The sequence below is a fragment of the Rhinopithecus bieti genome, unplaced genomic scaffold (assembly GCF_001698545.2).
Source record: "Rhinopithecus bieti isolate Rb0 unplaced genomic scaffold, ASM169854v2 scaffold_24306, whole genome shotgun sequence".
Taxonomy (NCBI): Eukaryota; Metazoa; Chordata; class Mammalia; order Primates; family Cercopithecidae; genus Rhinopithecus; species Rhinopithecus bieti.
Window position 1 is genome coordinate 3418486 of NW_016811898.1, and position 26479 is coordinate 3444964.

Below are 26479 nucleotides of genomic sequence, written 5' to 3' on the forward strand. Positions count from 1 at the left end.
ACAAGCAAATTAAAAACCAATCTCCTCTCTATCTATAGTGAAATACAGCACTGGCCCCTTCAAATCCTTGTACCCATTCACACCTCTTGAATGTCAGTAGTCTTACTACCATTCATTTATTCAACAATAAATATTTGAATGCTTGCTGCATTCCAGTGATTGGTCTCAGAAGAAATGACATAATATTGTATTTATTATCACAAAGTGATGGAATAATACAATAAAAATGTGAATATGACAGTACTTAATTTTCTTTGAATAGTGACCTGCTATCGTGTTGGAGGCTTTGCTTGGAGTCATCTTCAGTCTTTTCTGTTGACTTTACCTTTGACCACTGATTAAATTCTCCAGGTATGATGAGATGTGATGTTTCTGAAACGTTGTTTGATTTACTTGTGAGTTGCAGTGGCAAAAGTTAGGTAGATCTAAGTTTGCATAAGGCGTATTACCTTTCTTAAAGAAACAGCCTGGTTTCATAATCATCAGTCTAAGGGAGAATCCAAAATAGTTTTTAAAGTAGTCTAAATATCCTCAGTGCCTTTTGAATCAAGTAGCTTTGTCCCCAGGTGACTTACTTGGAAACTCAAGACCGAGAAAGGTAAGAGCAGGTATGAAGGAACTTGCGGAAGAACATTCACACAGTGATGGGCCATTCACTCTTGGCTTTTGTCTGTCCAACAAGTGCCAAGAGTTCTGTTCCATGTTAACTACCAGCCTTGTTTGTCTGTTGAAGAACATGGTGTTATCCTGACCTAAAACTGTTCTTAATTCCAGAGTGTTTAAGTCCTGAGGCAATGATATTAACAAGAAAAAGCAAATAATAGAAAACATTTGTATACTGTTTACTGTGTCAGTGACTGTTCCAAACACTCTGCATGTATTGAGTACCTGAAATCTCACACCAACCCTATGAATTAGGTATTCTTCATAAGCCTGTATGAGGAAACAGACAATTTTTTAATAGAGTAATAATGGACATTTTGGCTTCAAATACAGGCTTCTGCTTGGATACACTAAGGCCCAGTTGTAATGTGGAGGCATATACCCACTAAACAAGAGTTTCTAAACATTTTGAAGCTTTTAAATTTTCCATTGCAGCCCCTGTGTCAGGAACTCTACCTCCAGTGAATTGCTGGAAGAAAGTATAGTTGCAAGTATAGTTACACATTATTAAGCATGCCTGGCAGAAGCACATTTAATTTCCCAGAACTTCTAGTGATGCCTCATGGAACTCTGGGTTTGGAGCATCTTATATTCCTAGCTGAGGGAAACCTTGTAACTGGCCCAATCTCTCAGAAAAGTGTGCATAAAGTCACACGGCACATTAATGACGAACCCAGGTCACAAACCCTGGACTCCTGACTCCCAATTATTTTAATCTTTGCACTTTTCTGCCTTGTTAAATACAATTAAGAAACCAAGTGTGCTATCCAGCTAAAGTAGAAAAATGAAATGGACAGTTAAAACTCTTAAGCTAGTTCATAAATTCTTATGGCTGGAAGCTCTTATTCACTTTCACTTGGAAAAGCAGCCAGAGCTCATTTGAGGCAACTGTAGTAGAGAAAAATTAAGAGCAGAGCATGCATAGCACAGTTGTTATATTACAGGGGAATAACTGGGGGAAAAAGAAACGACTTCAAGTGGAAACAAACTTTAAGATATTCAAATAAGAGCATGACAAGGAACTGGGAATTTTGACGTTGCATAAGATAGGCTTAAGCAGTAAATTCTCTGCTCTAGGGCTTGGGCTTTGGCAGTACCAGGCTGGTGAACGTGTCGTGATATCAGCTTGCAAATGTTCTGGTTGAAGCTTACCAAATGAGATTCAGGGATTCTGATTTAGCTGACACTGAATGAATACTTGTCATATACTTGGCACTGGTCGTGGACAAGACACAATCTCTGCTTTATTAAGGAGATTCAGAAGTAGCCATGGGAAGAAAATAACAAGGGACTAATATACAAGGAACTAAGTACTCACCTGGAGATGTAGGAGATGTGCTGCAGACGTCCCAAGAGGAGTGCTATTCACTTTGGCTAAAAGCAAGGCCTCCTGGAGAAGGTAGCATTTGCAAGAAATGCCAACAGTGGGACATCAAATGTTGGCAAAGAGAGAAAGCAAACTAGAACATTGATGCAGAGTCTCTTTGTTTGTGCAGGTGCTACCTTTTTACCCACACTTCAGTGACACAAAATGCCCTTCAATGGCGAGAAGCAGTGTGTGGGAGAGGACCAGCCAAGCGATTCTGATTCTTCCCGGTTTTCCGAAAGCATGGCTTCGCTCAGTGACTATGAGTGCTCCAGGCAGAGCTTTACAAGTGACTCCTCCAGCAAATCCAGCTCTCCTGCTTGTGAGCCAATGGGGGAGCAGGGGTTGAGGGTGGCGGGGCTACTTCTAGATATGTGTTGGATTTGAAAACTCAGAAATGCCTGAGAGCAACAGACTTCCCCTCCTTTCTAGATGCCCCAGAATAGCGCTGCAGAGGCACTGCAGCTTTCCTGGACACATTCTCAGACATAAATAGCCACTAAAGTTTACAACCTGCTGATTTTTATTTTGATCACTGCCTCCGATCTGCTTCGGTCTGACGATAAAGCAGGACTTCAACCTCGTCTGTCTTTTCTCCCAAATGGCAGAAAGCCATTCCTTGAGATTGCTTCTTAGATCCCCGCTCAAGGATAAATTCAAATTGGGCTTTTCTGAGTATTCCTGATTTACACTGAAGGAAACTGGTCTTCATTGAAAGGGCAGGAAGGAAGTGAAATAATCTAAAGGGTTTCATGTTGATTTCAAAAAATATTGTGCAAATCACCCCAGGAAGGTACCCACAAGGAGAATTACTACATTAGGGGTGTGAGAAAGAGTTAAAAGAGAGGTCACAGCAAAAGGAGATATCTTTTTCCCGTTTTTGTGTGTAGAAACTAGAGATGTGTAAAGCAGATGTGTTTGCCTTTTTTTTAAATTGGCGCTTTATTTAGTAAGTAAAACACCTTTAACTGGCAAAGCAAATGCAGGAAAAAGCAACTAATGTTTAATATGCTGAACTGTCCACTTCTTACAAATTGCTTCATTTGTATTTTAAATTTTTACATTTTTATTTTTTAAAACTTAGAAAATACGTAAGAATAGAGAAAAGAAAACATTGCCTGTGATATCACCCAAAGACGACAGCTGGCAGTGCTTTGCTGTGTCTTTATCCTTCACATAGACATATGTGTGTTTATGTGTGTGGACTCTTCTTGCTTAGTATTATAACTAAAACGTTTACTCATGATTACATGTTTTTGAAACACTGGTGTTATGAATACCTATTACTTCATCAAGTGAATATACGGTAAACTTAACCATTGATTCATCATTGGACGTTTAGTTAGTTTCCTTTTTTTTTTTTTTTTTTTTTGCTGTTACAAATAGTGCTTTATGAACATCTTAGTTCATGAAGCCTTTCTGGAAAGTCTTTTGGATATCACTGGATTATTGGACCAAAGTATATAAACATTTTTAAGGAGAATCTTGAGTCAGACCTGGCAAAAGAAATTAACAGCAGCCACCCCAGGTTTCTGTGCCTTTTCTCACTCTTTATACTGTATGTGGGGTTGGTACATCTGACACCAGGGTACCTAGACATCCTGAAGAAGGGTTTTACCAATTCTGTGCATCACCTTTCTTTTCTTGCTCCTCTTTCCCTGATCCTCCTCATCTTTTCCTAAATATTAGGTAGCCAGGCGCAGTGGCTCACACCTGTAATCCCAGCACTTTGAGAGGCTGAGGCAGGCGAATCACCTGAGGTCAGGAGTTCAAGACCACCTGGCCAACATGGTAAAACCCCATCTCTACTAAAAATACAAAAATAAGCTGAGCATGGTGGCATGCACCTCTAGTCCCAGCTACTCGGGAGGCTGAGGCAGAAAAATCACTTGAACCTGGGAGGTGAAGGTTGCAGTGAGTCAAGATTGCACCATTGCACTCCAGCCTGGGTGACAGAGCAAGACTCCATCTTGGGAAAAAATAACAAATTAGGTAGTAAAGTATTACCTGTCACTGCTGTTGTTTGACATTATGATTTTAGTTAAAAGAAGCTAAGATTTCCAACAGTGATTTTAAAAAGACATGATTTATTAGAATAGTTTCTTAGTATAATCTTTAGAAATAACTCAGATTCTTAATTTACTACTTCCTACTGTGAAGTACAATATCCGGCTTCTCAGATTTATTCTATTTTACTTTTAATTATGTAAATTTATTGAGTTCTTACTATTTTCTTCACTTAAATTATCTCATTCAGTCACCTCAGGCCAACCCTGTGAGGAGGAAGGCTATGCCTCAGTGAAATCCATTGATAAATACCAATTGGCAATACTTAGAGTGAACCTAAGCATTTATACTATACTGCCTATACATTTAAAAATTACAGTTTTTGGCTGGGTGCGGTGGCTCACACCTGTAATCCCAGCACTTTGGCCAAGGCAGGTGAATCATCTGAGTTCAGGAGTTCGAGACCAGCCTGGCCAACATGGCAAAACACCATCTCTAATAAAAATACAAAAATTAGCCAGGCGTGGTGACACGTGCCTGTAATCCAGCTACTCGAGAGGCTGAGGCAGGAGAATTGCTTGACCCCAGGAGGTGGAGGTTGCAGTGAGCTGAGATTGCACCACTGCACTCCAGCCTGGCAACAGAGTGAGACTCCATCTCAAATAAATAAATAAATAAATAAATAAATAAAATTCTAAAAATCAGTTATTTCATATTGAGTCTACTTAATGACACTTCTGAATTATAGAATAAAAATAATTTTATCAATTTCCTATATAATATATATAAGTGCAGGTTTCAATGGGCACTAAAATGAGGTAATTTGTTTTCCTTTTGAGACAGAGTCTCCCTCTGTCGCCCAGGCTGGGGTGCAGTGGCGCAGTCTCGGCTTACTACAAGCTCCGCCTCCTGGGTTCACGCCATTCTCCTGCCTCAGCCTCCCGAGTAGCTGGGACTACAGGCACCCACCACCACACCCAGCTGATATTTTTCTATTTTTAGTGGAGATGGGGTTTTACCGTGTTAGCCAGGATGGTCTCGATCTCCTGACCTCACGATCCGCCAGCCTCAGCCTCCCAAAGTGCTGTGATTACAGGCGTGAGCCACTGCACCCGGCCTGGTAATTTAATTTTTGAGAGTAACTTATAATGGGCCTATATTAATAAGATGGTCTCAGAAATATTTGAGACAATGTTATCAAATATGGTAACTGAAGCTATTGAAAGAGTTCTTAAATTTTTGAAGCCTTTATTAAGCGAGGGAATTCACCTATTTTAATATATAGTCTCCTTATAAAACTCTCAAGTCTATACATTCTGATAAATTAAACCTTATCTGCATCAGGAGGCCTCGTTGGATGACAACTTTTCTTCCACAACATTAACTGCCTTTTTTTTTTCTTTCAGCAACAAGCCCTCCAAGAGTTGTAACATTTGACGAAGTGATGGCTGCAACAAGGAACTTATCAAACTTGACTCTTGCTCACGAGATTGCTGTAAATGAGAATTTTCAATTGAAACAAGAGGCCCTCCCAGAAAACAGGTAACCTGGGGACATTTGTTATACGTAAACTGTGCTGAAGATTGTGTGTGTGTGTGTGTGTGAGAGAGAGAGAGAGACATACTCACACTGATTCCTGGAAGTTCTTGTATAATATCCTCAGGGGTAAACGTTTAGTTCTAACACGGTTCTTATACTTGTTTTAAAAAAATTCTGGCTGGGTGTGGTAGATCACACCTGTAAACCCAGCACTTTGGGAGGTGGAGGCGGGAGGATTCCTTGAAGCCAGGAGTTTGAGACTGGCCTGGGCACCAAAGCAAGACCGCATCTCTACAAAAAATAAAAATAAAAATATTATCCGGCATGGTGGCGTGAGCCTGTAATTACAGCTACCCAAGAGAATGAGTCAAGAACATCATTTGAGCCCAGGAGTTCAGGGACTACAGTGAGCTCTCATCATGCCACTATACTCCAGCCTGGGTGACACAGCAAGACCCGGTCTCAAAAAAAAAAAAAAAAAAAAAAAATCCTGTTTGTGACCAGCCTGGACAACATGGTGAAACCTCATCTCTACTAAAAATACAAAAATTAGCCAGGCATGGTGGCAGGACATCTGTAATCCCAGCTACTTGGGAGGCTGAGGCAGGAGAATTGCAAGAACCCAGGAGTTGGAGGTTTCAGTGAGCCGAGATTGCACCACTGCACCACAGCCTGGGCGACGGAGTGAGACTCCATCTCAAAAAAAAAAAAATTCCCCTAGGGTACGTATTACCTATAATCTTTAGAACTCAGTTTATATGTCACTTCCTGAGGGAAACTTTCTGACATTCCTGAACCCCCTAGACTACAATTAATCCCTTTGCTAGAGACACCTGTAGCCCTTGCTGCCTCCCTTTTGTTAAGAGGTCTTATAATTTTGTTTGATGTCCATCTTCCCCACTTGATTGAAATGCGTCATTTATGGAGGAGCTATGTCTGTATTGTTTGTTGCTGTATCCTTATTGTCTAGCATAGTGCCGGACATACAGTATAGGCTCAAGAAATATTTGCAGATTGATTTATTGAAAACTGATATTCAGGTTCTGAAGAATAAATAAATGCACCTGAACGGTCAAAGTGTTAAAAGTAGGCAATCCAGAAATGTCTGGAGATGGGAGTCACAGCTGCAAGAGGCACTTCCTGGTTAACCTCGCCCTCGGACCTCTAGTTGGAGCCACCCCTTTGGATTCTACTTCAGCCTTTTTGGAGTCAGTGGCTCCCAGGTTTCCTGGGACAAAGAGGAGAAGAGGCTTGAGACTATTATTACAGATCAATCATCTTTAGAAGCAAAGTTGGTTCATGGATTGAATTTTCAGCCTCGCAGTACCAATGATAAATCCTGAGGCATTCGATCAATTAAGACAGCTGAGAATATTTGATCCCGTTCAGAACTTTTTCATTTGTTTTAAAGCAGGAAAAGTAAAGGAAGTCAATGTAATAATTTTCTTCTTTAAAAGTGGATCATAGTCCTCCTGGGGATGTTGTTCATATAATATGAACATTTTTTAAGCTTGCCATCTATCATGGGTATATCTGTTTGGTTTCCTTTGGTAACTGCGTTTCTCCATGACCCTTGATACCAGCTCTACTGCTGCAACCCTAGGCTAGGCCACCATCATCTCTGGCCTGGACCCTTTCAGTCCTAACTGGTTGCCCTGTCTCCGTTCTTAGCCCCCCAGAGTTCATCTTCCATATCCACACAGTAGCCTTAATGATCTTTTTAAAGAATAAGCTATATTAGATTATTTCTTTGCCAGAAACCCTTCAATGGTTTTCAATTACTCAGAGACTAAAAATCTAAGAGTTTCTGTATGGCCTGGATGGCCCCACTCTCCTGACCCTGTCTCAGTGCTGTCCCTCCTGCTTGCTGTGCTTCAGCCACGCTGGCTTCCTTTCTAACCTCAGGGTTCACCAACCTGGGTCTTGTCTCAGAAACTCTGTTCCTCTGACTTCTCCTTTTTGAATGTTCTTTTCCCAGATATTAGGTGTTCAGTAAACTTTTATTGACTAATACAAATGAATTTTTTTTTGAGACGGAGTCTCATTTTAAAGTTAAAATTTGTATTTTGTATGAAGTAAAGCAAAAGACAGGGCATATCTGTACTTTAAATTCAAAAGTGGCGGATACAGGCCATAGTGAAGGCACTTTAGGCTCAGACAGACCCTGGAGTTTGAATCCTGGCTTTGCTGAGAGTACCTGAACCTCATGCTTCCCAAGAATAAGGTGGGGGCTACACTACTCACTTCAGATGTATGCTCACTAGTATAAAAGTACCTTGCACATAAATACTTTGATACTATGGAAAATATTAATCTCTCTTACCTTCAGTGTCTGCCATGGCTAGAAAATGTGAGCAAGGGAAACCAAGTACAGAGTTAGGACACATTGCCTTTGTTTATTAAAGTCTTAGCCAGGTGTGGTGGCTCATACCCGTAATCCCAGCACTTTGGGAGGCTGAGGCGGGCAGATCACCTGAGATCAGGAGTTCAAGACCAGCCTGCCCAATGTGGTGAAACCATGTCTCTACTAAAAATACAAAAATTAGCTGGGTGTGGTGGTGCACACCTGTAATCCCAGCTACTTGGGAGGCTAAGGCATGAGAATCACTTGGACCTGGGAGGCGGAGGCCACAGTAAGCTGAGATTGCGCCACTGCACTCCAGCCTGGGCGACAGAGTGAAACTCCGTCTCAAAAAAAAAAAAGATACAATTATCAAATTATGAATTCATTCACCATGCATTTGTCAAGCACTCACTATATATCAGGCACTGTGCTAGGCACAGTAGTAAGTACCTACATGAAGGTCTTACGGCCTCTGCTTGGGAAAGGTATATAGCTCTGTGGGAAAACAGCCTCGTCAGTAATTACAGTGGAGGGACGTGGTTTTCTAAAAGCTGTTGCTAAATGGTATAGGAGTGAGGTAGGAATGTGTATTTTAATGTGCGCCTATTTTAAGGGATTGACATAAGTGGTGAAGCAAGGTGGCCACTTATTCTATTGTGAGCTCTTCCTCGGAAGGCTTCTATTTCGGCAGTTTGGTCTGGCTAACTTTAAATGGGACACCTAAGCTGAAGTTGGCAGGCATTCAAATGCAAGTGCCCTTGGGGCCAATCTGTTCTATTCCATGCCATGAAATTTCAGCTGGTGAGGAAGAGCAACTTTGCCATCTCATCCCAAAAATGTAGAACAAGTCTAAAGATCTGTATAGAAGGGTAGCGACATAAATTATGAAATCTCTTTAGGACAGAATTTTATGAAGTTATTGAAAGCATTTTCAAGGTCTAGGGGAAACAGGACAGAATGTTAAATGCAAAGTATACATTTTGCATATATGTGCTTAGCTATGTTAAAATAATGCATTCAACAAGAAAAATATTAAAAGATTAATAATGGGATTAAGGACAATTCTGGTTTTGTTTTGTTTTTTTTTTTTTACATTGTATAAGATTTCTACAGTGAGGATATTTCTTTTATAATCAGGAAAAAATGATGCTTATTTTAAAAAACAATTCATTTTATTGCCATAGTTTGGCTGGTCGAGTGAAGCACATTGTTCATCAGGCCTTCTGGGACGTCTTGGATTCAGAACTAAATGCTGACCCTCCCGAGTTTGAACATGCCATCAAACTGTTTGAAGAAATCAGAGAGGCAAGTTGCTGTGTTGTCTGTGTCAGTTAGCGTCTTACTCCGGGTGGGCTGCTATAACAGACTGGCATAGCCTGGATGGCTTATAAACAGTAGAAATTTACTTCTCACAGTACTGGAGGCTGGGAAGTCCAAGATCAAAGCACCAGCAGATTTGGCATCTGGTGAGGGCTCACTCCCTGATTCATAGATGGTGCCTTTTTGTTGTGTCCTCACATGGCAGAAAGTGCAGAGAAGCTCTTCAGGGTCTTTTTGTTGTTGTTTTGTTTTGAGACGGAGTCTTACTCTGTTGCCCAGGTTGGGGTGCGGTGGCACAATCTCAGCTAATTTTTAAAATATTTTTAGTAGAGATGGGGTTTCACTTTGTTAGCCAGGATGGTCTTGATCTCCTGACCTCATGATTTGCCCACCTTGGCCTCCCAAAGTGCTTGGGATTACAGGCGTGAGCCACCGCCCCCAGCCTAGGGTCTCTTTTATAAGGGTATAGTTCCATTCATATGGACCTTACCCTTATGACCTAATCACCTCCCAAAGGCCCCACCTTCTAATACCATTCCATTCGGATTGGGTTTCAACATATGAATTTGGGGACAGAGGAAAACACAAATATTGAAAGTATAGCAGTTTTTTTTCCCCCAAAGATTGCTGTATGTCCGTTAGTACTGGCCACTCTTTTTCAAAAAAAGATCAAGTTCACTGACAGGGTTTCCCCCTGCGCCTCCTGGAGTAGAGTGAAGGCTGGGAAAATAGTGCTGTGGACTCAGCTTAGGGTGATGCTAAAGTGTAGAGACTCTAGAGTTAGATTGTTGTCCTGGTTTAGTGATGGGTTCTCTCTTTAAGTCTCTCTTTCCTGAGTACTTCTAGGGTAGTCATAAGAACTAAATGAGGTAACAGTTGTAATGTTAGCTAACATTTACAAGGCACTTGTACTACATTGTTCATTTCTTATCAGAATGCTGTACAGTAGTTGCTCCTGTTATTCTTACTTATTAAAAAACCAAGTTTTCTGACTCATGCAGGGTCACACAGCTTTGGAGGGGTGGAGAGGGACTTGAACTGAGCCACACTGGCTCAGAGCGCAGGCTCCTAAGCATGTGCTGTGTGGATAAGCACAGTGTCCTCTGCTAACTGAATAATCAGTAAATAGGCTGCTCATATATAGTAAATATTCTATGTGTAAAATATACTTAATGGACCCCATGGGATATTTTCATCTATCCTTTTTTAAAGAGTTCTTTTGGAGCCATGATCTGCAACTTGTTCTTTCTTCCCTGAACTTTTACCTGTAGACGTTTTGAAATGTAGCAGATCCTCGCATCCTACTGATTTGTTCAATGTTTTTTCTTTATAATGTTGATAAGCAAAAAGATAGATTCTAGCCAGGCGGTGGCTCACCCTTGTAATCCCAGCACTTTTGGAGGCCCAGGTGGGCGGATCACAATGTCAGGGGATCGAGACCATCCTGGCCAACATGTTAACCCCATCTGTAACTAAAAATACAAAAATTAGCTGGCTATGGTGGTGTGCACTTGTAATCCCAGCTACTCAGGAGGCTGAGGCAGGAGAATTGCTTGAACCTGGGAGTTGGAGATTGCAGTGAGCCGAGATCGTGCCACTGCACTCCAGCCTGATGACAGAGCGAGACTCCATCTCAAAAAAAAAGAAAGAAAAAGTAAAAAGATAGATTCCTAGCTGGGGCTGCCGTCTGTGTGAAGGTTGTATGATCTCCCCATGTCTACGGAGCTTTTCTTTGGGTACTCTGGTTTCCTCCCTCATCCCAAAGATATGCATGTTAAGTTCATTGACAAGTCTAAATGGTCTCAGTCTGAGTGAGTGTGGGTGTGTGAGTGAGTGCATCCTGCAGTGGGATGGCATCCTGTCCCGGGCTGGTTCCTGCCTTATGCTCTGAGCTGCCATGGTAGGCTCTGGCCACTTGCATCCCTGAACTGGAGTAAGCAGGATGAAAAACGAATGAATACAAGTTATTGTAACATAAAAATTCATAAAGTATTCGATAATTATACAGATGCACAACAATAAACAATGTGCTATGAAAGTGCTCAGTGAGCCTGTCATCATTATTTATTTTTGAACTGTGTGGTGGTAGGTGGTGTTCCTTAACAATTTTTGTTTGCAAACATTTCTTCCCCAATTTAACGTACCACCATGGCAGCTGTCACTCACTGATTCACCAAAAATTGGGTAAATCATTGTCTTGTTTTTATTAATTTTTCTTGTATGTATAGCTCACATTTATCTCAGTGTTTAATATTAGAAGTGTTTGGGGTCTTTATTTAGAAGTTTGGTGATTTTTTTGTGACCAGAAATATGCCATAGAAACTTAACTGTTGTTTATATCAATTAGCCTATGGTAAAACTGGTTTCATTATATATCATTTCACTTAAAGTTGCAATTTCCATGAACCTGTCAGCAATGTTAAGTAAGGACTTACTGTGCTTTCAGTAATCTTGCTTCCTTGCTAGCTGTTTTTGTTCTGACAGGAGCAGGAATTTCCCATGGTGGGGGCACTTTAATTCAGAAGATAGACCTTTCTTTTTAGGGTTGAGACACTGGAATGCTCCTCTGATCCACCATGCAGTCAGTGTCAACTTCTGTGGCATCTGAGGCACTAAAATGTGGGCAAAGGGCTTGGTCATCTAGACACTGAGGTGAAAAGTGACAGCTTTTATTCACATCATGACGCTGTTAATTTTATTTCTTTCCCTGTAGATTCTTCTCTCTTTTCTGACTCCTGGTGGCAACCGGCTTCGTAACCAGATCTGTGAAGTTTTGGACACAGACCTCATTAGGCAGCAGGCTGAGCACAGTGCTGTTGACATCCAAGGCCTGGCCAACTATGTCATCAGTACGATGGGAAAGCTGTGTGCTCCCGTGCGAGATAACGATATCAGAGAGTTAAAGGCTACTGGCAACATCGTGGAGGTGCTGAGGTTAGCACTTTTGCTGTTTGCATTTCCTAGAATATCTTTGAGTTCATTCAGAAGGGAAGTTGGGCATCGGTGAACACAGAATAACAACTAGTACTCCAAATAAATTACTGACCCTAGAAGAAAACCATATAAGCAGAAACCGTGTCAATTATTTACTGTATGCAGCGAGTTTTCACATAGAATGGTCTGACAAGGTTGTTAGTTGGCACGTAGTGGGCCCTGGAGATGCAGTGATGAAAAAGACAGATAAAATCCCTGACTCCAGGGAGTCTAATGGGGAGAGAGACCTTGAACAATTAATTACAGTTGTGATAAGTGGAAGGGGAAGTAGAGGGTCTTAACAGAGTCTCTGACAAGGGACCTAATCTGGTCGAGGCTTCTTTATTAGTTATGGTCACTAGCTGCTATAACATGTAAACCCTAAATTCTCAGTGGTTTATCCAATAAAAGTTTGTTTCTCCCTGATGTCGCAGTCCAATTCAGGGGTCCTTGATCAGACAACTCTCCACATCTCATCCAAGTACCCAACCTCCTTCTTTGCTTGGCTCTACCCTTGCTCAGGTCCTTAGAGTCCTCTCCTTTCAGCTGGCAAATGGGAAAGAGACCATAGAGGAGACATATGTAATGTATAGCCACCTCAGCCCCGAAGTGACACATTCCCTTTGACCATGACTAGTCACATGATCCCACCTAGATTGAAAGGGGAGTTGAGAAAAGTAGTTACAGCCTGGAAAGACTTTTCACAGCCACAAATCTGCACTGCGGGGAGGGAGCATGGGCCTTTAGTGGTCAGCCAGCCATGTCTGCTGGAGCTTCTCTGAGGAAGTGGGGTGCATATTATGTCACGAGGATTTCATCTGGCCACATAGATGACAACTTCTTTGTGATCCAAGAGGAAAGAAGATTCTGCAACACTTTTTGCCATTGAAGCGGACTTTTCTTCTTTTTTGTGTGTGGTGGCCACTTTGAGAATTGAGTTTGATATAAATGTTTTGGAAAGGTAGGAGAAAGACCAGTCTGCATGTAGTGAGTAATTTACTTTGCGATCTTGGGCAGGTTGATCGACTCTCAAAGTGACAGTCTCTGTCAAACGGGTGTTAATCCTTAGAGTTGTGCTTGGCTCTGGCAGATTGTAATACCTCAGTTATGGGATCCTTGCTTCTAGTTGTCTTATTACCCTAGTACGATCTCAAATCTGTGATGTTCATCATGGTCATTTGTTGAGCACCTACTGGATGCCACTGCCACCTGCACTTTACGATCGTTATCTCATTGACTGTTCACAACATCCCTCCAAGGTTGAGGTTGTCCTCTTTCACAGATGAGGAAACTGAGGCTCAGAGAGACTGATGTACTTGTGTATATGCCCACAAATCTGGCCAGTTGCAAAGCTGGGTTTGAGCACAGAGCTGCCTCACTCTCCAAGGAAGTGGTTTTCCTCAGTGCCCCACTGCCTTGGCCTTTCTTTTTTTCATTGTTCTTGTTCCCTAAGGAATAGAAGCCGTATGCCCCGTGTCCAGGCTCTTTAAAATTTCAGGGGCTTTCAAATGAAAATTCCTTCTTCAATTTTTCTTACATCATTAAGATTGTTTATGCTTCAAATAATTACTCTTGAGATCTGTGGAAGAACACATTTGCAGTACACACATATGACCTTCTATGAAACATGACCCTACCAAATGGCAGTTGAAACTTTAAAACCATTTTGGGGATATTTATTGTTTTTGGCCTGGAACATAGATCATTGTTAGTGAATTTCAGCTTCACTTCCTAATCATCTCTCCATTTTAATTCTAAAATTTTTAGACAAACATTCCATGTCCTGGACCTCATGAAAATGGACATGGCCAATTTTACAATTATGAGTCTCAGACCACACCTTCAACGCCAGTTAGTGGAATATGAGAGAACCAAGTTCCAGGAAATTTTGGAAGAAACTCCAAGTGAGTATAATATAATGTGTATTTATATTGAAATTAGGTTAAAATGTGATGTTTTCATTTTTGACATCATATATAGTATCACTAAAGAATTTTGCCCTTTCTATTAAACATTTTTTTACCTTCCAAAATTGACATCACAAACTTGCAGTTGTTTATTCTGTCCAGGAGCTGTGCTAAGCACTATTGTTTCTTCATTCATTCAAGATATATTTATTGAGTGCCTCCTGTGTTTCAGACACTGCCTAGGTGCAGTGGATACTGCAGAGAACAGAATGAAATACAGTTGCCGTCCCCAAGGAGCTGACATTCTAGTAGGCATGACAAACAAACAAACGTATTTATTTATGCATAACTGGGCAAATAAACAAACATATATGGACAATATATATGGACAATATATATGGACATATTGTCCATATATGTTTAGTATTTGTGTATTAAGTGCTATGAAGAAAAATAGGATAAAGGGACAGTAATGGGTCAGAAGTGAGGACAGGCTGTTTTTTAGATGTGATGGACTGGGAAGGTCTCTGTAAGTAACATTTGAGTAAAGTTTGCAAAGAAATGAGGAAGGGGTATGTAAAGATGGGGAAAAGAATGTTCTAGCCTGAGGGACTGCAAGTACAAAGGCCCTGAAGCAGAAACTTGCTTATGAGTTTGACAAACACAGGGCAGACATTGTGACTGGAGTAGAGTAGGTAAGGGGAGAGTGGTAAGAGATGAGGCTGAAAAGGAGATAAAGGCAGGTCACTTAGAGCATTGTTAGTAAATGAGAGGAGTTTGGATTTCATTCCACCTGTGGTGGAAACTCATCAGAGAGTTTTAATCAGGGGAGCAACATCTGATTTTCATTTTTGAAGAATATTCTTGTTCCTGGCTACAGAATAAATCATGTAGGAACAAAGAGGGAAACAGAGGTACCAATTAGATCGCATTGCAGTTGCTCAGGCAAGAAATGGTGGTGGCTTGTTCCAGATGGTAGTGGTGGAAGGAGTGAGGAGAGACCAGATTCTGGATACATTTTGAAGGTGGAGTAATCAGATTTGCTGAAGGTTGGATAAGGGAGAAAAGAGTTGAGGATGACTAAGGTTTTTGGCCCGTACAACTGGGTGAATGGTGATACAGTTTGAGTGAAACTGGGGAGACTAGGGGAAAGAAGGTTGGGAGATGACATGGAATCAAGAGTTCAGTTTTGGTGATATGACCTTTTGAGATTTCATTTGACATCAATGTGGAAATGTGGAGATGTCAGGTAGGCATTTAGATATGAATGACGAGTTCAGAGGAATAATGGAAACTGTGTATATACATTTGGGAATAATCGGTATATGTGATATAGAAAGCCATGGAACTGGGTACTAGTTAACACCTAAAAAATCCTTATCACATTCTAAGTACTTTACCTGTATGAACTAATTTAATCCTTGCAACAACTGTATGAAGTTACCCCCCATTCTATGGGTGCGGAAACTGAGGTACCTTGAGGTTAAGTCACTGGCCTGTATAACACAACTTGAAAGTATAGGGGTCCACCTAGGAAGGCAGCTTGGCTCCACAGTCCATGTTCCTATCCATTATATTACACTTGGTGAGACTACCTCGGGGGAGTGAGTATGGACTCTGAAAGAAACTGACATGGGGCAGTCAAGCAGCTAGAAGCTGAAGTTGAGGAGGAGGATCTAGCAATGGAGACTATGAGGAAGTAGCCAGAGAGGTAGTGTGACAGTCAGGAGAGGGGGGTGTCCTGTAAGAGATACGTGAAGAAGGTATTTGGAGAAGGAAGGCATGATTGGATATGACAAGCGTTGCTAAGTGGTCAAGAAAGACACAGGCCAACTTGACCATTGGATTTGACTGTATGATGATGGTCGGTAACCTTGATGAGAGTGGTTTCAGTGGATTTGTGTGCATTAAAACCAGACTGGGCAGGGCACGGTGGCTCATGCCTGTAATCCTAGCACTTTGGGAGCCGAGGTGGGCGGATCACCTGAGGTCCGGAGTTCAAGACCAGCCTGGCCAACATGGTGAAACCCCTTCTCTACTAAAATATAAAAATTAGCTGGGCATGATGGCGGGTGCCTGTAATCCCAGCTACTCAGGAGGCTGAGACGGGAGAATTGATTGAACCTGGGAGATGGCGGTTGCAGTGAGCCAAGATCACGTCACTGCACTCCAGTCTGGGCAGCTGAGTGAGACTCCATCTCAAAAAACAGACAAACAAACAAACAAAAATACTAGACTGGAGGGGGGATCAAGGAAGAAATAGGAGTAGAAGAAATCTTAGCTCATCAAGTCTTCACAATTACTAGTTACCCAGTGAAGCAGGTACTGTTATTCCCTTTATCTTACAGGCAAGGAAACTGAGATGCCAGAGGTTACACAGCTGGCAAGAGGCTGGCTAACTGCTCATTGGCAAACTTTTGACACGAGCCTCTGGGGTTTAATTAATCACTATTTAAGGCTGAGTTAGGTGGTTTCTGCCCAAATAATCAACACAATGGCCTTATATAAAAAAGACAAAACAGGCGCTACATTTAAAGGGGCCCTGGCAGGCAGGAGCATGTCCAGGGGAGAACACATTGATCATGAAGGCCACATGAGGAACCGTCGAGGAAGCTGGGCATGTTCTGCTTGGTAACAAGGAGACTCAGGTGGGCCATGGCCCCACCCACCCTCCCTGTTGACAGCGACTCAGAGACTGGTGAAATTCTGTAGGGCAGACTAGGATTCATGAGAGGGAGGAAGCAGACAGCTGGTTTTGACCTTCCTGATAGTTGGAGCTGTTTTAACTTTGGAATGGGCCTATTTTAGCAGTAGTCAGTGTTAGCTAACATTTTGTATGAGCACTTACTACATGCTAAGTCCTTCCCGTACCACTTAAGTAGTCTATTCAAGCATCACACTAGCCCTATGAGGTTGGAACCCCTAATTACAACTGAGAGAAGTGAGGTTAAGGTACTTAGCCTAGATGACTACTAGTAAGGGGTAGAGCCTGGGTAACCCAGATGTGTCTCTGACTCAAAGCGTGTGCATTTAGATACTGTGAAACCCTGTCTCTTCAAAGAAGTTATCAGCTGTGGGGGTTATTGCAGAGGGATCTCTCACATCATCTGGCAGATGATGTAGTCATCTGGATAACCAGTTATCTAGTCAGATAACTTCTAAGTTTTGTTCTACAACCAAAACTCTATGACTCCAAGGACTGTGTTGTTTTAGCTTCAAAGGGGAGGGAGTAAAGTGAAGTAGAACGCTATGTTGAACCTGGATCTGAAACCTGAACTGTGGCAACTGTCCACAGCAGCATTTTCCTGAGACTTAGTGGTTGGTTTCATTTGTGTACCTGTGTATGTAAACACATGTGCAAATGCACGCCTATCTTTAATCAAGATAGCTTGAAATCTTGAGCAAATTCCCTAATAGGGTGAATTATGATTTTGTTCATCTCAAATTATTTGCCTCTTTTTTTTCTGTTGTTTGTTTGTTTGTTTGTCTTTAAGAGACAGAGTCTCACTCTATTGCCCAGGCTGGGGTGCAGTGGCATGATCATAACTTACTCTAGCCTCTAATTCTTGGACTCAAGGGATTCTCCCGTCTCAGCTTCCCAAGTAGCTAGGACTATAGGCATGTGCCACCACACCTGGCTAATTTTTAAAACATTTTTTGTAGAGACAGGGGTCTCACTGTGTTGCTCAGGCTGCTCTCTTAACTATTGGCTTCTTCCTGCCTCTCAAGTTGCTGGGATTACAGGCATGAGCCACTGCACCTGGCTTGCTTCTCTTTTTAAAACCCAGGCTTAGTGACCTGTAATCCATTTGCAACTTTTCTATTGACTCGGATATTTTCAGAGATTTAAGAATAGAGCAAACCCAGCTTTGCATATAGGTCACTATTGCTTAGCAAGAGAAATCAAGAGTCCCAGAAGCAGAGTGTAGGTCAGCTGTTAATTATGTCCCCAAGTCACTCTGCCAAAAGTTGGCCCCTGTGCCCTAATATCAAAATAAGAGTCTCATAGTATCATACAGAAGGACAAAAGTGTTGGATTTTTGTGTACACATGATTATATAAGAATTATTAGAAAATTAATACAGAGAAGTACTCTAGATTTCTGAATTGGCTGCAGGAAAATATTTTATTTTACCTAAGAGGAGATTTTATGTAATTGCCTATTTTAAATATAGGCAGGAAAACCTTAGGAATGATTATTTGTACTAAGTAAGTAGCAACAAGATAACATTAGATCCAACATGTAAATTATCTGTAAAAGAGCAAGAGACTATCCCTAGGTGGGGCCATAAGTAATTTTAAGATACCCAGAAAGAAAGGCTTTTTTTAGACAATATCTTATGTCTGATCAAATGTTTTCATGAACTTTATTTCATATTACTCTTTAAAAAAATTCTGTGGGACATAAATATCTCTTTCAGAATATATGAAACTCTATTGTGATTCCCTTCATCTGTCACATGAGGCATTCAAAAAATATTTATGGAACATTTTAAAGAAGAGCAAACATGCTCAGTGATGACCTCCTTAGACTCAGTCATTCAGCTAAGTAAACAGTGGAGGCTGGGTGCAGTGGCTCACACCTGTAATCCCAGCACTTTGAGAGCCAAGGCGGGCAGATCATGAGTTCAGGTGATCGAGACTATCCTGGCCAACATGGTGAAACCCCGTCTCTACTAAAAATACAAAAATTAGCCAGGTGTGGTGGCGCGTGCCTGTGATCCCAGCTACTGAGAGACTGAGGCAGGAGAATAACTTGAACCTGGGAGGCAGAAGCTAGAGTGAGCCGAGATTGTGCCACTGCACTCCAGCCTGGGCAACAGAGCGAGTCTCTGTCTCAAAAAAAAAAAAAAAAAAAAAAAAAAAAAAAAAATCAAAAACAAAAACAGAAAAAACAGTGGAGCTAGGACTGGAAACCAGGTCTCCCAAATCCAAGTCCAGATTAAACCAAGCTGCTGCTTTTTCAGCCTTCTTTGAATTTTTCAGTTTTGTGTTATATTGCAATACAACTGAGTTGTATTGCAAGCAACAGAAACCAACTGTAGCTGACTTAGCCAAAGGGAAGTGAATGGAAGGATGGAGGAAGTTCACAGAATCAAAGGAAAAGCCAAAATGTCAGAAATCAGAAGAATGTCACAAATCTGGATAAGAATAACCAAGGGATAGCAAGTCTCCATTGTCACGATGGTTGATGTGGGCTGTAAACATGGGCCATCCTTGAACACTCTCACCACTCAGATCCCGGGAAGGAGTCCACTCTGCTGGGCACGTGACTCTGCTCGGCCAGCCCCTGGTCAGGAAGATAGGGCCTCTGAATTGAGACTCACAAAAGAAAACAGAACCAGAGGAAATGGTTTCTCAGAGAAAACCAGCACCAAAAGAAGGGAAAGTGAGATGTTGCCAGGCAAAAAAGAGATGTCGTGGATAAGGAAACTACATTTTTCCAACTGAAAATTGGGGTAGAAGCACCTGTAATACCATTGCTTATTCTGGTGTCTGTCTCTCCCTCTTACCAGACTAGGAACTTCTTTAGTGCAGGGACTGTGCTTATTTACCTTTAAATCCCCAGTACTTGGTACAATACCTGGGCCTAAGTAGGTACCCAGTAGTTTTCGTCAAATAAACGAATGAGTGGAAAAACTCTTAATCCTGTCCCCAGGAAAAGCCAAGGTTGCAGGTGCCTCATGAGGCTGACCTTGCTTTGGAGCCACGGAGAACAGTCACCGTGCCAGCCTGTGAGAGTGAAGTCTCTGCAGATCCCTGAGAGAAGAGCCAGTGTTTCACTCTAGACGCATGCTCCTTCTGCTTTACCAGTCGTTCTCAAGTCGGACTACAAATTAGAATCATCTGGGGCGTTTAAACGCAGAGGCCTGAGCCCTGCCTCAGACAGAATAAATTCAAGTCTCCAGGAGCTGTGCCCATGAACATTTTTTTGTTTTAAAGTTCCCCAGGTGATTCTAAAGTCAGCCAGGATTGAGAACCACTATGCCACACTGTTGATTTTGTTCAAGATAACTAAACGGGCTCTTAAATGTGTCAGCTGTAAATGATTAAACTTGCAGTATAAATGCTTATTACTGCCACATTGTAATTATATTCACATGATGATTTCCACTCGTGCTTTCTTAGTCGGATGTCTTAAATGGAAGACTGCAAGTCTTTTCCATCTTTATAAAACAGAACTAGCAAACGAAAAACATTTGCCGACTGAGGAGAAACAAGAGTTGCGAAATTCTGAGGGTGGTGTTGCTTTAGTGTGGCAAACAGAACTACTCATAAATTATCCCTACTCAAGTGCTGGGTCCGAGGAAGAATTTCAGTCTATTTCTTTCGCTCTCGCTCTCTCTCACTCTTACTCTCCCTCTCTAATCTGCACCTGTATTCAGGCTGTATTTCTTGGCAATTGTCACCTTATAAATTCTACCAAATACATAATTTTAAAAGAACTGTGGTATAAAAAGCAATTTGTTTCTAGTGGGAAACCTTAGAACTGGGTCTAAAGCAAAATAAGGTGAATTTTGCCCTAAGGCAGACAGGCCCAGTGGAGAATTCCTGCCTCCAAACTTTCAGCCTCCTGGAATAGCCTTGGCATGTTAAATTTCATTTAGTTCATGATGTAAGAGACATTTTATTCAAAGTTAGAAGAACTACTTATGAGCAAAAGTAAATAAATACTATTTGTCATCTAAGTCCGTGATTCTCAACGTGGTTCTCTTAGGGGTGATTTTGCCACTGCCCCCGCCCCACAATATTTAGCCATGTCTGGAGACACTTGGCTGTCCCATCCTGACAGGGCAAGGTGGGAGGCTGAGGAAAGGCATCTAGTAGGTAGAGCTTAGGGATGCTGCTAAACATTGTATAGTGAACAGGACAGCACCCAACAATGGAGAATTACCCAGTTCAAAATGTCAATAGTGCCAAGGTTGAGACACCCTAAATAAAGAATCAGAATGAATCCATTTCATGATGACCCAAGGAACCATCTCATGCTCCAGGAAAATTTGGGCTTCAATAAGCAAGGAAGTCCAGTGGCTGTTGAGCACTTGGGAGTTGTTTTGTATTTGGAATCAGTCTCATTTCAGCTAGTCATGGCTGATGGTGGGTGCTTTCTTCTTCTTGCCTCCTTTCCATTGTCTAGAGGGAGCCGTTTCCACTTGCAGAAGCAAGCCCTTGCAGAGGCACCTTTTGGAGCAACTCTGTGTGAGTTGTTTGTCATAGAAACTGTTAATATCAAGGGAACTCTGCTAATAATAACTATTAGGCACCTGATAACCTATATTATAGTAATATTGAAGTGCCATATGCTTAAAAATGAAATGAATTCAAGTAAAAACCTCATTTCCAGTGATACATATTTTTTATCCAGAAGAACTAAACTTGATAAAGTTGTCTAAAGTGGAAGGACAATTGAACTGGACATTGTCTTTAAGGTCATAGTCTTTAAGGTCAAATTAAGTATGACACTAAAGTTCAGTGATTTCTTCCTTCCTCACTGCTTCCTTCTCCCTCTCCCATCTTGCCTTCTGGAATAACCCTTGCCAAATACCAGGGATCATACTGCATAAACTAGATTTTCAGTGTCTGCGTGTTTTCTAGATAACATCTCCTTTAAAGCATTGGCTTTTCTTTAAGGGGACCTGCCTAGATTCTGCTCCCTCATGCTAACACACTAACTGGTATTTACACACACAGAAAAAGTCAAGTTCTCAAAAAAGCTCATTTTAACCAACCCACTGCTTAGCCTACTCACTCTTCTTATTCCATGGGTGATCACTGTGTCTGAGGCAACTTCATTAATAAGGCAGCTGTTGTGTATCAGGCAGAGAACCTGAGGAGCCCTCTACAGACAATAATCCCCCTCCTTAAAGTTTTTTTACAGAGCTAAATGAGCTAATGTAACAATTGCTAACACTTAGGGGCATTTCCTTTGTGCCAGAAAGGGTTCCAAGTGTTTTGTATGTGCTAGTTTGTTGAATCTTTACCATAGCTTCAGGAGGAATACTATTATCCCCAGTTCACAGACAGAGGAAACTGAGGAGACATTAGGTAACCTGTCCAAGGCATACACCGAAGTTGAGACTGCTTGCCTCAGTCCCACGCTCCCAGCTACTGCACCGGCCGTTTACTCTGCATGGGGGAGCCTAGCACAAGTTCTTAGTCACATGTTGATTGCTTTGATATTAGGTTGCACTAAGTTGAGATTCATTCATCTGCAATGCATAGGTTGCCCTAAGCTGAGATTCATTCATCTGCAATGCAAACTTGACTCCCCAGTCAAGCTGCTGCTTCATTCTGTCTTGCTTTCTAAATCCTGTTGCGGAACAGACTGTTGCTGATCAGCCTCTGCACTGCAACTTTTGTTTGTATTCTTGTCAAATCTGTTTCAAGGAATAAATGTAAAAGACTTGTCTGCCCAATTATACTGGGCTCTGTTTGACAGATAATTGATTTTAGAAATGGACACTGTCAGTGGTAGGCTGGAAGTGGTTGGTACAGACTTGGGAGCTATTTGCTATATTTGAAGGAATTTTGTGAGCTAGTAAACATACCCATTACTAAAAATTAAATTATATAAATTTACAATTAAATACATTATATTAAAAACAAAGGTAAAACTCTGGGAAATCATTAGGCAATTTCTTATTAAACACACTTACAACCTAGTAATTGCAATACTGAGTCTTTATCCCCAAGAATTGTAAACTGACATTCACACAGAAACCTGTACATAAACATTCATATCAGCCTTATTTGTAAAACCCCAAACTGAAAGAACCAAAATGACTTTCCACTGGTAAATGGATAAACAGACTGTGGTATATCCATACAATAGAATACGACTCAGTAATAAAAAGGAATGAACTATTGATACATAAACTTGGATGGATGCTTAGAAAACAAAGCCAATCTCAAAGGGTCATTTTACTGGTCTGCTCAGGCTGCCATAACAAAGTACCACAGACTGGGTAGCTTCAACAATATTAGTTTATTTTTCACAGTTCTCAAGGCTGAAAGTCCAAAATGAAAGTGCCAGCTGATTTGGTTCCTGATGAGGGCTTTCTTCCTGGCACTTACAGACATGCCTATTTCTCAGTGTGTGCGAATGGAAAGAGAGTATCCTCTTTTGTCTCTCTTTTAAGGGTATCAACCCTCATGACCTCATCTAACCCTAATTACCTCCCAAATTCTCCATCTCCAAATGTCATCACAGTGGAAGTTAGGGCTTCATGATAGGAATTTGGGTGGCAGGTGGACACAAACAGTCCATAACAGCTACATATTGTATTATTCTAGTTACATAACATTCTTGAAGTGACATAGTTATGGTGATCATTGGTTACGAGAAGTTAGGGTTGAGGTGAGAGTGTGACTACTGGGAGGTAACATGAGGAGATATTTTACGGTGATGAAATAGTTGAGTATCCTGATGGTTACAGGAATCCACATATGTAATAAAATTTCTTAGAACTACACACATAAAGAATGCATGTAAAAACTGGTAAAATCAGTATAAGTTAATGGTATTGTACCCATGTCAGTTTCCTGATTTTGACAATATACCATAGTTATTTAAGATGCTGTCCTTGGGGGCAGCTGGGTGAAGGGTATACAGGAACTGTCTGTACTATTTTCACAACTTTTTAAGTCTTTTATTTTGAAATAGTTTAAGCTATTTCAAAATTTAAAAGTTATTTTTAAAGCCCTAAAAAAGAATGAACTGTGATACATAAGACAATGTGGATAAATGTCAGAAACACTATGCTAGGTACTTTATGATTCCATTTATATGAATTTCTAGAAGGCAAACTAATTCATGCAGTTAGGAGTTAAAAGTAGTTGAGTGAGGTGCACATTGACTGGAAAGGGAGATGAGAGAACTTTCGGGGGTAATGGATATAGTCTATATCTTGTTTTAGGTGGTAGTTGCACAGTAACATAGAGTAGTCAAAACTCACCGAACTGAACACTTAAGAGCTGAACATTTTAGTGTACAAATTTATTATGTCTGTAAATATAAACATATTTGTATGTGTGAAAAAACAAAATAATAATAATTATAAAAAGTAAAGGAAAACAAATACTAAAAACTCTTCACTTCCAAATTGTCTTACTATTGTCTATAGTCTTGACATTAAAGAATCTCAAGATGGTACATATAACAGGTATAAAGTACCTGTTATATCTGGATGATGGAAACACTATGTAGCAGTGTACTATACTGGGCATCTCTGCTCAGCTTCATATTTAGTGACTCTCCTCCCACTTGCTCATTCTACAAATGAGGAAATCAAAAGCTCAGGAGAGAAGTGAGGGCTGGAGATACAGATTTGGGAGCCTTATGGGGTATGGGTGGAAATAGAAACCACAGAAATGAGTAAGATGGTCTAGTGAGATTGAAGAGTACCAAATCAATGGGGATTGGGTAGAGTGCTTAGAAGCATCAACATTTAAGGAACAGGCAGAGGAACATTTTCCTGTAATTGAAGGGAGATGCACCTATCTTCTCATCCTGTCTTCTCAACCCAGGTATGAAATGCAGAAGCACAGCTAGGGGAAACTAAGGAAGAGTGGTGTCAGAAAAGCCAGGAAAAGAGTTTCTGGAGGGCTGTACTAAGAGATGTCTGTATTACAGAGGTGTTTAAAAAAAATAGGAAGGACATGTTTATTGGATTTGACAACCAGGAGATTGGTGGTGGCCTTAGAAAGGTTATGGGAAGGATTTATTTCAGAACCTCTTTGGCCTATATTCTGTATCTTGGTAGATAGCACAGGCATTCATTCAGATGTCCAAGGTACAAATCTGGGAGTCATCCTAGAATACTTCTTTCCTACTCTCTACATGTAAGTGGTCACCAAGACCTATGGGTGCTCCCCCTAAATATTTGTCAATTTTCCCCTCCTTACCCCTCACTTCCACTGCCTTATCCATTCACTCTCTTGTCTGAACCTCTGCAACAATTTACTCTCCCTCCACTAATTCAGTCTTTCTTTCCAAGCAATTTTTCTAACATACATATCTGATCATATGGGTTCCATGTTGAAAATAATAATAATAATCATCTGGGTGCAGTGGCTCACGCCTGTAATCCCAACACTTTGGGAGGTCGAGGTGGGTGGATCATGAGGTCAGGAGATCAAGACCATCCTGGCCAGCATGGTGAAACTCCATCTGTACTAAAAATACAAAAATTATCTGGGTGTGGTAGCGCACTCCTATAGTTCCAGCTACTCAGGAGGCTGAGGCAGGAGAATCGCTTGAACCTGGGAGGTGGAGGTTGCAGTGAGCTGAGATCATGCCACTGCACTCCAGCCTGAGTGACAGAGCGAGACCCTGTCTGAAAAAAAAAAAGAAAGAAAATAATATTATCCAAAACTCCCCATTCCCGTCGCTGGTGTTTGTAAACTGGGGACTATGAATCTGGTAAGAGAGAATGACAGTTGTTTGTGGACATGTGCACGTGAGTGTGCACGTTCACCTTGGGAAAGGCGTATCTCTAATTAGATATTAAAGGCGGTCTAAGACCCAAAAATGTGTAATAATTATACTCTGTTTTCAGATTATATAAATCTTTCACCTTTTACCAAAAATGTGTGAAAATTAATGACTTTACTCTAAATACCTTCTCTGCACAAACTCAAGGCTGGCTTCTAACCACCCATCCAATGCCATCTGCTACAACCCTCTTACCCCTAATTCTTTATGGACCAGCAATACAGATTTGTTTGTGGCATCCAGAATGTGGCATCTAGAATGTGCCATATGCTGTCTTTTCCAGAGCACTTACAGAGCTCTTCCTCTTAGATTATTTCCTGGACAGCCTCTTCTCCCACAATTACCAGCATTCATTGTACTGTGTTATAGTTGTTAGTTTATAGACCTGTCTTTCCATCTGGGTTATAAACTCCTTGAAGGGCATGGCTGTGTCTTTTCATTTATGCCCAGCATCCAACACAGCATCTGTGAAGTGGAATACACCAGTGAAGGGATCAATCAGCTGTAGAACAAATATGTGGCCTCTTCACTCTTAGGTGCTCTTGATCAGACTACAGAATGGATAAAAGAATCTGTAAATGAAGAATTATTTTCTCTTTCTGAGAGTGCTTTAACTCCTGGGGCCGAAAATACCTCCAAGCCAAGCCTGAGCCCTACTTTGGTGCTAAATAATAGTTACTTGAAACTGTTACAGTGGGATTATCAGAAAAAAGAATTACCAGAGGTGAGTGATTTTGTTCTTCCCCTACATTTCCCAGTATTTTAATTCTTAAGTTCTAACTGAATCATCTGGTCTGTGTTTCGTGTGGTTTAATGATTTTACAAAATCAGATAAAATGGGAATTTGGAAATGACATTGCCTATTT

The 26479-nt window shown here is 41.1% G+C and overlaps 1 protein-coding gene across 2 annotated transcripts in view; it reads left to right on the forward strand.

Annotated features, from left to right (window-relative positions):
• Positions 1 to 266: 266 nt before the first annotated feature.
• The window catches only part of TCP11L2 (t-complex 11 like 2), a 37199-nt gene continuing 10986 nt past the window's right edge, over positions 267 to 26479 (forward strand). The window contains exons 1-7 of one of the 2 annotated variants that reach the window (XM_017895338.1): positions 267 to 351; positions 2160 to 2351; positions 5443 to 5578; positions 9104 to 9224; positions 11953 to 12173; positions 13980 to 14116; positions 26150 to 26337. In XM_017895338.1, coding sequence (XP_017750827.1) covers positions 2195 to 2351; positions 5443 to 5578; positions 9104 to 9224; positions 11953 to 12173; positions 13980 to 14116; positions 26150 to 26337 — 960 coding nt within the window. In that variant the 5' untranslated portion in view covers positions 267 to 351; positions 2160 to 2194. Of the gene's footprint in view, positions 352 to 2159; positions 2352 to 5442; positions 5579 to 9103; positions 9225 to 11952; positions 12174 to 13979; positions 14117 to 19778; positions 20311 to 26149; positions 26338 to 26479 lie in introns of those variants that run through there. The other variant, XM_017895339.1, reaches the window with a different exon arrangement.